Raw genomic sequence first — 13,347 nt, 5'->3', positions numbered from 1 at the left:
TCATGTTTAGACATGGAGCTGAGAATTACAAATCCTAATCATCACAGCATACCAGCTTCTTTCCTGATGGGATAAACTTTCTACAAAGTTAGAGTGGGAAGCCAAGTAAAACAGTCATCTCTATAGTTGCTGGAAAAAGTAAAACTCCAAGCTAGGTCTTAAATTTTCTTATTTATAGCCACAGGACTACATACTGTTGCAGGAACAAACTTTCAAAAAGTACCTCTTCTGAGGTACTGACAGAAATGAAAAACATGTCAAATCTATTCAAGTACTCATTTCTAGCGTGTTATAGAGAAAGGCATACAGTTTTCAGAACTGCCTAACAATTAAACCTCTGGAGAAATGTGATCCACATGACCTACTTGATAGATAAGGTAATCAGTACTCACTTGATCTTCTCCATATATTCTGGTGTGTTCTGATTAGTCATATTTGAAGGACTAATATGAAGCTTGAAGTCTGGTCCGAAATACTCAAAGTAGTCATTGTATGGTAACTCTACAAACCAAAACACAAAAGACAACTTTGTGACCTAAAAAAGATTTTAAACATTTTAAATACAATAGTATTTTTGATAGGATTTTAGTTAGCAAACTATCAAACCTGAAGCATTCAGGTAAGCAATAATACTTGAGTACTGCCTGAACTGTTCAGCATTTTTCCTCTGAATTATTCAATAGATGAACTTAAATTTGTTGGCAAAATACAAAGAGCGAGAGAAAGTTCTGTTGTAATCATGTTAAAACATACACTAGAACAACATAACTAAAAAATTTGGTAAAATAATTGAAAATGCTACTTCCACAAAAAAGATAAAATCAACTGATGATTTTTTATAGCTGTTTTCAAAGTTAGTCCAGTTTGAAAGGTTTAAGTGAGCCATTCAAAATATTCCTTCAGGAAAATATATAATATCACTAGCCTGAAGGTCACAGCTATTTCAGTATGCATGCTAAGTGCTGTACAGTGGTTCAGTGACTCCTGTCAGTGTCTGTCTGCTACCTCCCTCCCTTCCCCCCCACCTCCTTTTTGTATTTTCACAGATAATGATGGCCTGACTGGAACATCTAATCCCCAAAATGAAGTTGATGAAAACTCCATACCCAGGAAAACGGTAGTATTTTATATTGAATACGACTGTATCTTCCCAGATAAAATAACAGAAATCTAAAAAAGAGACTAGACTCCTTAAGAAATAAGACACAGAAATTCACTTCTAATTGAACCCTTTGTCTTGTTTCTTCATTTAGGATTATTACAAGATAAGTGATCTTGTTAGGTGGATGGAAAGGAGACAGGAAGATTAAGTTGCTATTACAACATTTCAAAATGCACTGTTCTTTCTCAGAACAGATTAAAGATGACAGGGAACCACGAAGTTGAGAGGAATGTTAAAAAAAAAAAATCCAAAAAACTTCGTATCTATCCATTGAATGGGACATGCTAATGGAAAAACAGTCCCAAGATAAGGAAATACTACTGTATCTTCAAAAGCTTTGGCTGGCAAAGAATACATATTGATGTGCAAAATGGAAAATATATATCTTGAAAGGTACTGTCCAAATATTCTTTTCTCACTGACAGCAGCATTCCACTGAAGTCAGAACACTATGAATCCAGTAAGAGACACATGAATAGCAAAAGGTTATCAGCAAAAGTTGAAAACCAACATGAAAACTACCATGACTGATGTGCAACAAACCAGTCCAAATATTAATTTTATAAAAAGGCATTCCAAAAATATGTCCAGAAGTATATTTGTCCAGAAGTAAAGGGAGTGCAGGATCTTTGGGGATCTTCCTCAGAGAAATTACTTCACTATTCAACTATTCAAAAGAAGTCCACTATTGCTTTTTTTGATTTAAACTTTTTTAAAGATAGCTTGTACAGTCAAAATTGAGTCAAATGGAAGAGTGGAAATCAATATACTTTCATAGTTACTTTAAGTCATAGATACAATGAAGAAATGGTTACATTTAATTATGTAAGATGGACACTCGCATACCCATTTTCTCGTGAATACCATTTCTGTGGTGCCCAACATACACACGTCTGTGCAGTTACAGTCAAAACACAGTATATATCCTATCATACTGACCACATTCATATTAAAAATAGCTACAAGTAAGGTTCTGTAAGTTTTATATGTTTTTAATTTTCCAAAAATGATCCATTTAAAGCTTTTACCAAGGCATAAAAAAAGCCCCCAATGCTTAAGTTTATTTAGTGCCCAAGATACTGAAAATTCATTGGCCAAAGCCTAAGAACAGCTTTCTACATAGTTTATTCTGGACTGATGCATTACAGTTAGCTATAGAAATATTTGTTATCTGTTCACTTAAATCCTCCCATAATGTTTTCTTAATAAAATATTAATTTGAGTATTAATATTTACCATTAGGAATTTCACAATCTAAGGCAACAGCAGTTTCATACGTCCAGCATCGAGCAACATTACGAATAGTATATCCTCCTCCTCCTAACATCAGCAATGGCAAGTTAAAAGTCTTTACAACTTCCACACATTTAGCATGACCTGTCAAACACAAAAAGAGCTGACAATATACTCAAAATATCTATTGAACAGGAAAATATATAATGAACTATTTAATCAGATATATGCAGTCACACTTATGAAGTAAGAACTGAATAAATTTAAGTAAAACAGAACTCTCTCCCTCTAGAGCTAAGCACAACCTCACAAGAAGTCAAGATCTATAGATAAGAAATGTACAAAACACATCAAACATTATCCACCCCGGTCTTCAGAAATTTTGCATGATGTCTATTGTTGCTGTTCTGAAGTGCACTTGAAGTGTTTAGCGTTTTGTCTTTTCATAAGTGATGTCAATACACAGTGAGACATCTAGTGACAATTTCTCAGTCAAATGCAAGGGAGGAAGGAGAGAAAACAGAAAATCAGTATTCGGTCCTTTCTACTTCTAAATTTGAACCTGTATTAGAGGTTGCTAAGTCTTGCTTACAGAGTGAACTGGTGCCAAGACAGTACACACTCCAGGGAGATACAGCATACTGAAAGGCATCTGTAGGAGGTAGCAGCTCTCTTGGTTTCCAAGATATGTAAGATGGAAAAAAATCTGAGCTGTATGGGCAACTGAAGTAGCTTTGCCACCTGGTGCAAATCAAGAAAAGAACCCTGAAACACTGCAGACCCGACAGATACTATACTGCATAATTTTGCCTACCAAACTCTAATTGCCTCATTTAGAAAACACAAAATCAATAAAATCCAGAAAATGAATGATTTAAACATGCTGGATTCAAGGGTAAGCAAAAGTTCAACATACTTTTAACATTTTATCAAATAAAAAAAAAAATAAATAAAATTGCAATAATAATAGTAATAGTTTGTTAAATTAATAACTCAACCCAATTTTGAAAATCAAGCTTTTAGGTAGGAAAGTAATATGAAAATAAATTAATTCTATAAAAGTTAATAAAAATAAATGTTTACAAAAGGCTCACTGTAACAAACACAACTATACATTTAACAAAGCAGTGAGCATTCTGATTTCAGTAATTCCTATTTTACTCCCAAAGCATTTGACATTTAGTGTCTGCAGTCCTACTAAATGAACCACTAGTTTTTTTTATTTGCTTATCATAATAAATGTTGCAGCAGGACAACTATTGTCATACTGTCATTCCAGAACATTGCTTTAAAGCTACAGAAAGCCTGTGCATAGAAGAAAGGGAATCACTTGAGTAGCTAGGAAGAACATGGAAAACGAAGCTTCTTAACTTTTTCAGATGGACAGAAAGAAAGAGGCAACTTCTCGGTTTCTTTTGGCCATCCTTGTACAGGAAAGAAAGAGGTGATTAATCATAGACTCCAGTCCTCATCATACAAGTGTCTCAAAAAACCAGTATGAAGGATAGAGTCTTCTATTAAATAAAAATTTACAGACGAGAAAAACCAACGCTCTTCTGCTTACCTTTAACAGTAAGATTAAAGCATCCCAGCCTGTCACCAGACAGTGAATCTGCTCCACACTGTAATACCACAGCACTGGGCTGGTACATCTCCATTACTTTGGATATAATCTATAATCAATATAAAACAGCAAGTTGTTAATTCGCATTACAAAAATAAATACACAAAATGAAACTATTATCTTTCCAGAGAACTTTAAAGTACTTACTGGTTTGAATATCTGTCCGTATGATTCATCATCTATACCATCCCTCATTGGAAAGTTGACAGCATAGTATTTGCCTTTTCCAGCACCGATGTCCTATAAGCAAAGATGACAAATGTTTTATTACATACGTAGAAGCACATGATGGCATTATGGAAAGAACTCTACACAAGTCTGATGCACTATTCTGTACCATTATTCATGTCTGGAAGGGGAAAAGAGGTGAAGTACTTCACTTGACTCCCATTCTCCCATAAAATAATTTTGGAGTGTAGGTTTTGTACACCAAGACTAGATTTGCAGTGATTACACTTGATTTTTTAATTTGAAGATTTAAGAAAAAAGATAAAACATAACTGATCAGTTTAGCCCAGTAAAAACAGTTAAGCAAAAACAGTCAAGAAAATTGAGAAGAGCAAGGCGATAGTCATTTTTTTTGGTGATGTACGGAAGATCTGGATTTAAGGTTTTTAAAACCATATTCTTTGCTCCAAATACAGGATGCAGAACTAGCTGCAGCAAAAGGGAGAGACGAAAAATCAGAGTAAACTTACAGGTGCCCTTGAAAAAAAATGAGACTTTTTAAACAAACAAAAAAAAACCCAACAAAACTTGTATATTGTTCTCAGCTCCATAATGTGACAAGGCAGGAACCGTAGTAGTCTATCTTACCAGTTTTCCTGGACAACATACTTATTAAAAGCAAAAACTATGTGCAAAAAAACTCAGTGAATAAACCCTGAATCCATCCACCATCTGTTTTGATGATCAGCTCAAAACCTGAAGATCCTTGCTTCTCATTTCTCCCCTTTAGGTCACCACCAAGACAGACAAACTGATACAGTTTACAGAACAGTTGTCTGCCACTAATAAAAGTATACTGAGGGGAAGACAGTAAGATTTAACCTGTTACACCTCAGGTCCAAGATCCTTGAAAATCTACAAGTCACCAGTAGGATGGCACAGAAATACAAACACTAAACTTCTCAACACCAGCTACTGAAAAAGTCGTGGACTTTTACCTCTTCCTGAAAAAAGTCTCCTTAGCAGTGAATGCAACAGTAACATGTCACTCCCAGTAACTATCTTCTATTGGGGGGGGACATGGACATGGGCAGGAATGGCCAATGCAACATAAGCACAATGTTAACAGCTGACTTTTTTTTTTTTCCTTTTCCCCTTCTTCCAGCACATTATTAACATTTCATAGTGTTGCACGATTAGTGACACTGACGACCTCCACTGAATTCAACTCTGGATGATTTGGAGCATGACAGTTATCCAGAATGTCTCAAACGCTTTCAGATGCTGATTTTTCTGAGGTGATAGCACCTTGCTTTACAGATTTTTAATTAAAAAAAGCAAGCATTAAATCAATCTCATCTTAAAACATAGCAAAGCCAAACATTCACACAATTTCCCACTGAACAGGGTTATTGCATTCCAGCCTGAGCTACTCAACGGATATTTTTTGTAACTGATACTTGTGTTGGTTATAAACACTCAAGAAACAATTCTGCAAGCATTCTGGTAGTCGCCCATTCATCAACGGATCAAATTTGATCACATAACCTGGACCTCCACATAGCACTACAGTCTCAACTGTATATATCACTATATATAACACAAGATTAGTGACATCATCTAAGATGTGTAGAAAGTCAAATAATTTACTAAGGACACTGGAAGTTCAGACTGCACAATACTTCAGTAGAAAATGGATGAATGCAGCTGAACCAGACAACCTCCATGAGATTCAACTACATTTGATACAGCTGTAATCACAAAATCATCAGTTGATGCATGATTTGTTCCTGCATCAAATAAACGTAACCTGATCAGCAAACTAGACCAACTAACAAAAGAATTACAGAAACAAGCTTCAACGGAGCCCACTGACAAAAACAAAGATAAGATTTAGCTGTTAAAGTTGATGTAAATAACCAGCAATGGCAGAACAAGTTGAGCAGAAGCACAACTCTGGCTTCCAGGAGGAACATTGACTTTTCAGAGAATTAGTTCCCCCTTTAGTTCAATTAGCTTTGCAAGCTCTGGAGACAGGAAAAAGTTTGTGGGTTTTTTTTTTTTTCCTTATGGGGATGCAATAATTGCAATAAAATCTGCTTAAGTCTCTATGCAGACAATGCTCATCTCAAAATACTAGCTACAGCACAGAATAGAAGCTATCATGCCTGAGGTACTGTTTGTCACTGACACTGTGCTAAAAAAAAAAAAAAAAAATCCCAATAACATACAATATTCTTCTATTTATTTCAACTGTGTATCTTTAAATCTTTTGTCCTGGGTGTGGTGAGGTGAAGAATCCATAAACTTCTCTGTCAACGGGAAGTGTTGTTTCTAAAAAGTCAAGATATCTAACCCTTAAAAAAAAAAAAAAAAAAAAAAAAAACCCTAGCCAAATTCAGCAACAACAGATTGTCTTTATAAACATCCTGCTCTGAGCTGCTTTTTGTTTGAAGCACCACTACCACCTTGTGGCCAGTCAAGTTAACCTACACGGATAAAAACAATTCCTAATCTCATTTCTACCTAAATCAATTTAGAAAGCTGTTTAACAAAATCTAACAACTGTAATAACATTCAGCTCCAACAACCACACTGAAATGAATGCTTAGTCCCCCACTGAAGCTCAACTTTCATTTACTCTTGTGTCCTCTGGGTATCATCAACATACTGGGGAGCACGTATTCCGGGAATGTTAGCAGAAACATAAATATCTTCAACTCTTGAATCAATTTAAAGATAGTAGGAAAACAGTGAATTCTTTCCCAACACAGCATTTTTGTAGGTCAACTTTTTAGAGGTGTTTACAATTCTTAAAAAATTTACTAACTGTATGCACAAACTAATGTACAAAGGTGGTAATACCAGAGGAAAGAGTTACCCTGGGAGCGCCTCTGATAAAAAGAGGTTAATGTAGGAGTTTGAAGCTAGGAACATATTAATCCTAATACTTAAAATATTATTTCAAGTTGTGAAGTGGAACAATTTCCTGTTCTAATGGACACATGTCTAACACGAGGAATGATTAACTTACTTAAAATTAATATGAAGGGTCAGGAAAATTGGTTTCCATTCTCAGCTTTGCCAGAGATACTACAACAGCTTAAATGATAATTCTTCACAGGCCAATGCTCCCTCTCTCAAGCTAGCTATAAGGCTTAGTACACAGTTGTCTGTGGGGCATGCTAAAATTCTTCAGCAGTGAGCATCATGAGAACTCAAACCACGCTTTATGACATAAATATTCCAAAAATGAGCCAACTATATACCAGGCAAATAGAATACAGTAAATTCAAGTTGTAGATGAAGCATTGTGACTATTAAAGCTCTAGCATAAAGTTATTTTAGGATATGAAATAAGTTTGGAAGCCATGCGGTCTCTAAACAGCTACTTTTTTCACTATATGTGCAGAACTGAAATGTAGAGATAATAATTATAAATACACCACAGTGTCTTCCTAAAGACATTTCCAAAATATGAGTGAACTAAATTACATATTTGAATTAAAATTTCAGACAATTTATCCAGAAGCGAAAGTGTTGATTTTGTGTAGAAGTGAATAATTTACTTCCCCACTATTCTGTATTTTTTTCCCCTAAGGTTTTTCAATAAATCTGTCACTCTAGACTAAGATATTTTCTGAAAGCTTACTGCTGAATATTATTATTATTGACACAGCTATTGTAACCAAGTACTTAAACACTATCTAGAAGGAAGAGAATAAGAGGGGATTTATCACCTAATGAAATTTCACGTTCAACCTTACCCTAAGGTCCCCTGTGCCCGGAAAATATTCACCATACTTATGGAATGATACTGTCATGACACGATCTGTGGTATAAAATGCTTCTTCAACACCATCACCATGATGGATGTCAATATCAATATACAACACTCTTTGGTGATACCTAGAAAGAAAATAATGTATGAGAAGTCATAGTTATCCGTTACGTTCATAATATACTGATACCTAACAAGGAAAAACCTAACAAAAACCCAATCAAACAAAAAAAAAAAACCCAACAAACCCAACCAAACACTGAAATATGAGATTATGATCATTTTGATTATTTTGGTTGAAGCTACCATATGCTCTTAGAATTCTCAGTAACAGTTTGGATAATAATGAAAATAAGTTTATACTAATGAAAGGAACTAATTTATGTAATGTATTTAGTATTTACCCCAAGTTGTCTCACTACACAGAAGCTACATCTTGCGGATCTGTTCACATCACTTTCTGTTGTTCACATCTCCTGAATTTGTCTCTTTCACAGAGCATTTATTTCTGCCTTCTCAATAATTAGCCAAACAGTCTGCACTAAAACATCTTGTAGTGCACGCTTCAAACAGCACAGTGCCATGTTCCATAAGCCCGCAAAAAATACATTTAAATATTTATTTTCCATCAACTTTTCTTCTTCACCTCTGCAACTTGTAAAGATAAGCACACTCTTTATTTCCAAGTGTATCACACTTACTATTAACATGAAATTACTACACTGCTACTTAAAATTTCCTTAAATACTGCAAGTTTCAGATCAGTTTCTTTGAGATGGATAAATAAAACAGTTGTTCAAAGCCTCAGAGCACTGAAAACAACAGTAAGCATCCCTTAAATTCTATGTTGCTCAGTAAGGAACAATGTCTATCAACATCAGAAGATGCATTTTCATCATGCTTTGTATAGGGCTATAGAATGTGAGTCTCAGCAGCCATAATTTCAGTTGGGCTAAGATTTTTCACTTAACAAGACACTGAACAGGACAGTTTCCTATGGTTACATAACCCATAACTATCTGAGAGTTTCCTTCCTTCACATGCACATTAAGCTAAAAAATTCAAGACTGGACCACAGAAAATCCTGTCACTTTTCTTAGACTGTAGACAGATCATGAATATATGCTGTACACTAAAATTAATGTCTTAATATAGAATCATAGAATCGCTTGGTTGGAACAGACCTTTGAGATCATCGAGTCCAACCGTACCTGTCCACTACTAAACCATATCTCTGAGCACCCCATCTAGCCGTCTTTTAAATACCTCCATGGATGGGGAATCAACCACTTCCCTAGGCAGCCCATTCCAGTGGCTCATAACCCTTTCAGTGAATATTTTTTTTCCTGACATCCAGTCTATACTTTGTTAGGGTCTTCAGAAACTTTTTCCATCTTTAAAAAAGACTTCCAGATTACAGATGCTTCACCCATCCCTCACCAGCAGACTCAGCTATTCCATTCACAAGAGTCAAATACCTAGAATATTTTTTTGAAAAAAATTAGATTTATGTGTTACTAGAAGGGACACATTCCCCTGAAGCAGTACAAGTAACACTCAGGATTTGAAATTTTAGTGAAGCATTACTGCTTGAAGTTTATTATATGATAACTTTTTCATCACTCCTCTAATTTCTTATTTTGCAGTCACAGCAGCACAGCTGTTATTTCATTATTTATTCATAACAGCCGCATTAATTCATTTAACAATCTAAGGAAGCTCAGTCCATGATCTTCCTTGAATATTCCTGTTTGGTTTAACAAAGACCCAAATGATAGGAAAGAAGTAGGCATACTGAGAAAACAAATGGGTGTGTAATTGTGAGCATAATGAGTGCCTTAAGGGGTCAGGGCAGCGATTCATCTAGCCCACTGTTCTGTCCCCAGGAGTAGCAATGGGAGATTAACATTTACAGAAATCATACAAGTCTGTCCATTTTCTGAAGTCTGCTACCCTAGTGCTTCCCCACCATTTAGAATTACAGCATATACTGTATATATACTACATATATTTAGAATTACAGCATATACTGTAATATACTACATATACTGTAAGTACTACAGAGTGCATCACTGTTTGGATCTTTAATGTCTATTTACAGACCTCTTGTCCATGATTATGTCTAATCTCGTTTTTGAATCTGTTGTTGCTGTTTGCTTCCTTCAGCCTCCTCTAGTAGCAAGTTCCAGAAGTTCACTATCCTCTGTGTAAAGAAGTACTTCTAAATATCTGTTTTAAACCTACCTCCTATTATTAGTTATCTTTTCAGCTTGCCTGTATTTTTATTTAAACTTCTTGCTCAAGCCAAACCAGGAAGACCTTGGAGTTTTCTTAATTGAAACTGCACAGGCTTAACATGGGCTATGAAATCTCACTGAAATAATAATTACAGTTCGTATCTTCAAACATTTAAATACTTGAATTTGACACTCTACAATTTTATCTTGTTCCCATCATAAACTTACTTCAGTAATTCAAGGATGGCAAGCACGATATCATTGACATAACAGAAACCAGATGCCTCTGATTTCTTGGCATGGTGAAGTCCTCCAGCCCAATTAACAGCCATGTCTGTCTGTTGTCTGTTCAATTTTACCGCCCCAGCTTTAAAAGACATACACAAAAATGGAAGGAAATGCAGTCAGAAACTTCTGAAGGTATTTAAATCTGTTACATGAAACAGCATCTTATTTTTTAAATAAGTTGAACCTAGATCTGATTTCTTACCACTACTGAGATACAGACTGGCAAACATGAGACATATTAAGGAACTGATACACATTATTATTTCTTAAAAAAAAAAAAAACCCAAACAAACAACTTATATTTACTTCAGTTTTAAATACACTATCAAAATTTTATGTTGCTGACATAATAAAGCTACAAAACAGCTGGCAAACAACCTATACTTACCAACAGAGCCTCCAGTTGACAGCTGGCAAAACTCAAACAGGCCATCAAATACAGGACAATCTTCTCCAACATTAACTGTGTAAGAAATGTATTACTTTTCAACAACACCATTCCAACAGCACCGCTAAAGGCATGGATAACATTTACAGATGCAATTTATAGTTCATTCAGCATTTTAACTACTCCCCCACCCTGCCTCATTTTTGTCAGGCTAAATTTTAAACACTGAAAACAATGTAAAGTCTTTATAACCTAAGATTACTCCAAACTATCTTTTTTTTTCCTCCCCAAGGGAAGCTTTGTCTCCTCATTAACATGAGGTGAGATCATTTTTAGATTTTTGAAGAAGTGCTGATTAACATCAGTCATGTTAAGAAATGCACAATTACTTGGAAAAATAATTTGCCGAGACTAAGGCAGCATAAAGGGGTTACAATATTGTCTTTTAAATTGATATAATAGCTGTCAAATTGCATTCCTAACAGTACTTTGAGCCTATTTCTATAATTAGAGAAATAAAGTAACAGAAAGGGTGAGCAGTGAATAATGTACAATTTTTACTATCTCCCTCCAACAGGAATGAGTAACTCCTTTTCTCAACAAACGCGTTTTCACACATTGATTTTTACTTCTCCAGTCTTCTAAAAGCCATTTTTTTTCAGAAAGATTTGGCATAGAATCATAGAATGCTTTGGGTTGGAAGGGACCTTAAAGACCATCTAGTTCCAACCCCCCTGCCATCAGCAGGGACACCTTTGCATCAGAACAGATTTCAAGACACTTCTGCAAACAGCCTCCAATTAAAGTTTAATCTGCACAGTCAGGCTACAATAAGTATTATTTCACATCCAGAATATACCTTGTGAAACGGGAAGCAAAAATCCTTCCATAAGCTTAAAGAACATTTTTGCCAAGATGGCTGTTTTTAATGGAAAAGTCCCAAAGTCAGTGTAACTAAAGGTAGGCACATGTCACTCTTGTTACAGTATTCCTCTAACCCACCCATATCATTAAGCCATGTTCATACCTCTGTTTTGGTGAATATTTAGCTTTAAACAACGCTAACCATCAAAGCACATACGCACAGATCTAGCCTAATGTTGACACTTACATCTCTGCATTTGCTTGCTGTACTCAGACATATTGTCAGGCCTTATTGATCGGAGAAATTTGATGTATTCATCGCTATGGTACTTGGTCATTTCCTCAGCAGTAGCTTTGTGAGGTCGCTGATAACAGGAACAAGTTACAGAAATCATCAGTGCTCTGCAAAATCAACTAATAATTGGCTAAAACAGACAACCTGAAAGAATCTAATCTATGTTGAAAGGAGAAAAGTGAATCAGACAGTAGCGCTGTTTTACATAAAGCAAGGACTAGGCTGTTGTTCGTATACAACTTGATTCTTTGTGCAGTTATCCCAATGTATCCCCCAACACCCCACCCCCAATCATAAAAATACTGGTGAAAAGTCTCTGCTGGGGCCCTACCTCACTTTTTCAAAACACAATCTGCAGTCCTCACCAGTTATAAAATACTGCTTAATTTCTAAGTAAGGGAGCTCCGAATACACTTATTATTTTCTATTTCCACTTCCTCTTCTCTCCATTTACTTGTGTGAGAATACCTGAAAGTCTTTAAAAGTTAAAAATAACTTAAAATGCTTCAGCGGACATTCAATTACTTATACTTACGTAAATTTCCATTTTTCGGTACAAGCCGTAATTTAGCAGCAAGTTGTGGGTCATTCGGATCCTGTGAGGTTTCATTGGATGCCCTTGTCCATAGTAATAGTTTCCAATATCACCTGTCAATATCACACAAATTAGTAGCTGATCATATAAGGGAGCAACTTTTCATTGGATTCAAAAACAAAATTAAAAAACAACAAAACAAACAAAAAAGCCAATAAAGGGACTACTGTCTATTTCAAGAAGGCCATGAGGAAAACAAACTGCCCATGAAAGGCAGAAGGCAAAAAGGAGACCAAATCTAACTCCTTTACTACAAGCAGACAGTAGTGGGAGAGCAAAGGTGCCTACAAGAAGTGGTTTCAAATTGTCTTGGTTTTGAGCTGGAACAGAGCTGGCTTTATTTTATAGTAGTTGGAATAGTGCTGCGTTTTGCTTTCAGCCTGGGATTTGTTATGGGAGAAACACTGATAACATACCAGTGTTTGTGTTTTTGTCACTGGAAGTGAAGGACTTTGTGCTTTGTTAGTCTACAAGTGCAAGACCTAAGGGGGTGAGGAATATTTAAATTAATAAGCTAAACTGGCATTTGGACATGCCAATGGGATATTCCATATCATATCACATCATGTCTAGCATATTAGTGAGGGTCTCTTCCTCTTTTGCTCTCTCTGGCTTTCGCTCGGGCTCTCGCTCTTCCAGGATTGGGGTTTCGGTTCAGGATTGTCGCTCCTCTGGGATCGTTATCAGGCCGGGCTTGGTCAGTGGGTGGTGA

At 35.7% G+C, this 13,347-nt stretch overlaps 1 protein-coding gene across 1 annotated transcript in view; it reads right to left on the bottom strand.

Annotated features, from left to right (window-relative positions):
• LOC104528611 (histone deacetylase 2) overlaps nt 1-12,691 on the bottom strand; it is a 32,714-nt gene extending 20,023 nt beyond the window's left edge. The window contains exons 1-9 of the mRNA XM_010172662.1: nt 12,576-12,691; nt 11,993-12,110; nt 10,882-10,956; nt 10,434-10,572; nt 7,955-8,096; nt 4,167-4,259; nt 3,960-4,068; nt 2,399-2,539; nt 393-501 (exon numbers count right to left, since the gene is read on the bottom strand). Coding sequence (XP_010170964.1) covers nt 393-501; nt 2,399-2,539; nt 3,960-4,068; nt 4,167-4,259; nt 7,955-8,096; nt 10,434-10,572; nt 10,882-10,956; nt 11,993-12,110; nt 12,576-12,650 — 1,001 coding nt within the window. The 5' untranslated portion in view covers nt 12,651-12,691. The remainder of the gene's footprint in view (nt 1-392; nt 502-2,398; nt 2,540-3,959; nt 4,069-4,166; nt 4,260-7,954; nt 8,097-10,433; nt 10,573-10,881; nt 10,957-11,992; nt 12,111-12,575) is intronic.
• Nucleotides 12,692-13,347: the final 656 nt, after the last annotated feature.

This window comes from Antrostomus carolinensis, unplaced genomic scaffold (genome assembly GCF_000700745.2).
Source record: "Antrostomus carolinensis isolate BGI_N321 unplaced genomic scaffold, ASM70074v2 scaffold17747, whole genome shotgun sequence".
In the NCBI taxonomy this organism is placed as follows: domain Eukaryota; kingdom Metazoa; phylum Chordata; class Aves; order Caprimulgiformes; family Caprimulgidae; genus Antrostomus; species Antrostomus carolinensis.
This window is presented reverse-complemented; position numbering and strand designations above follow the sequence as displayed.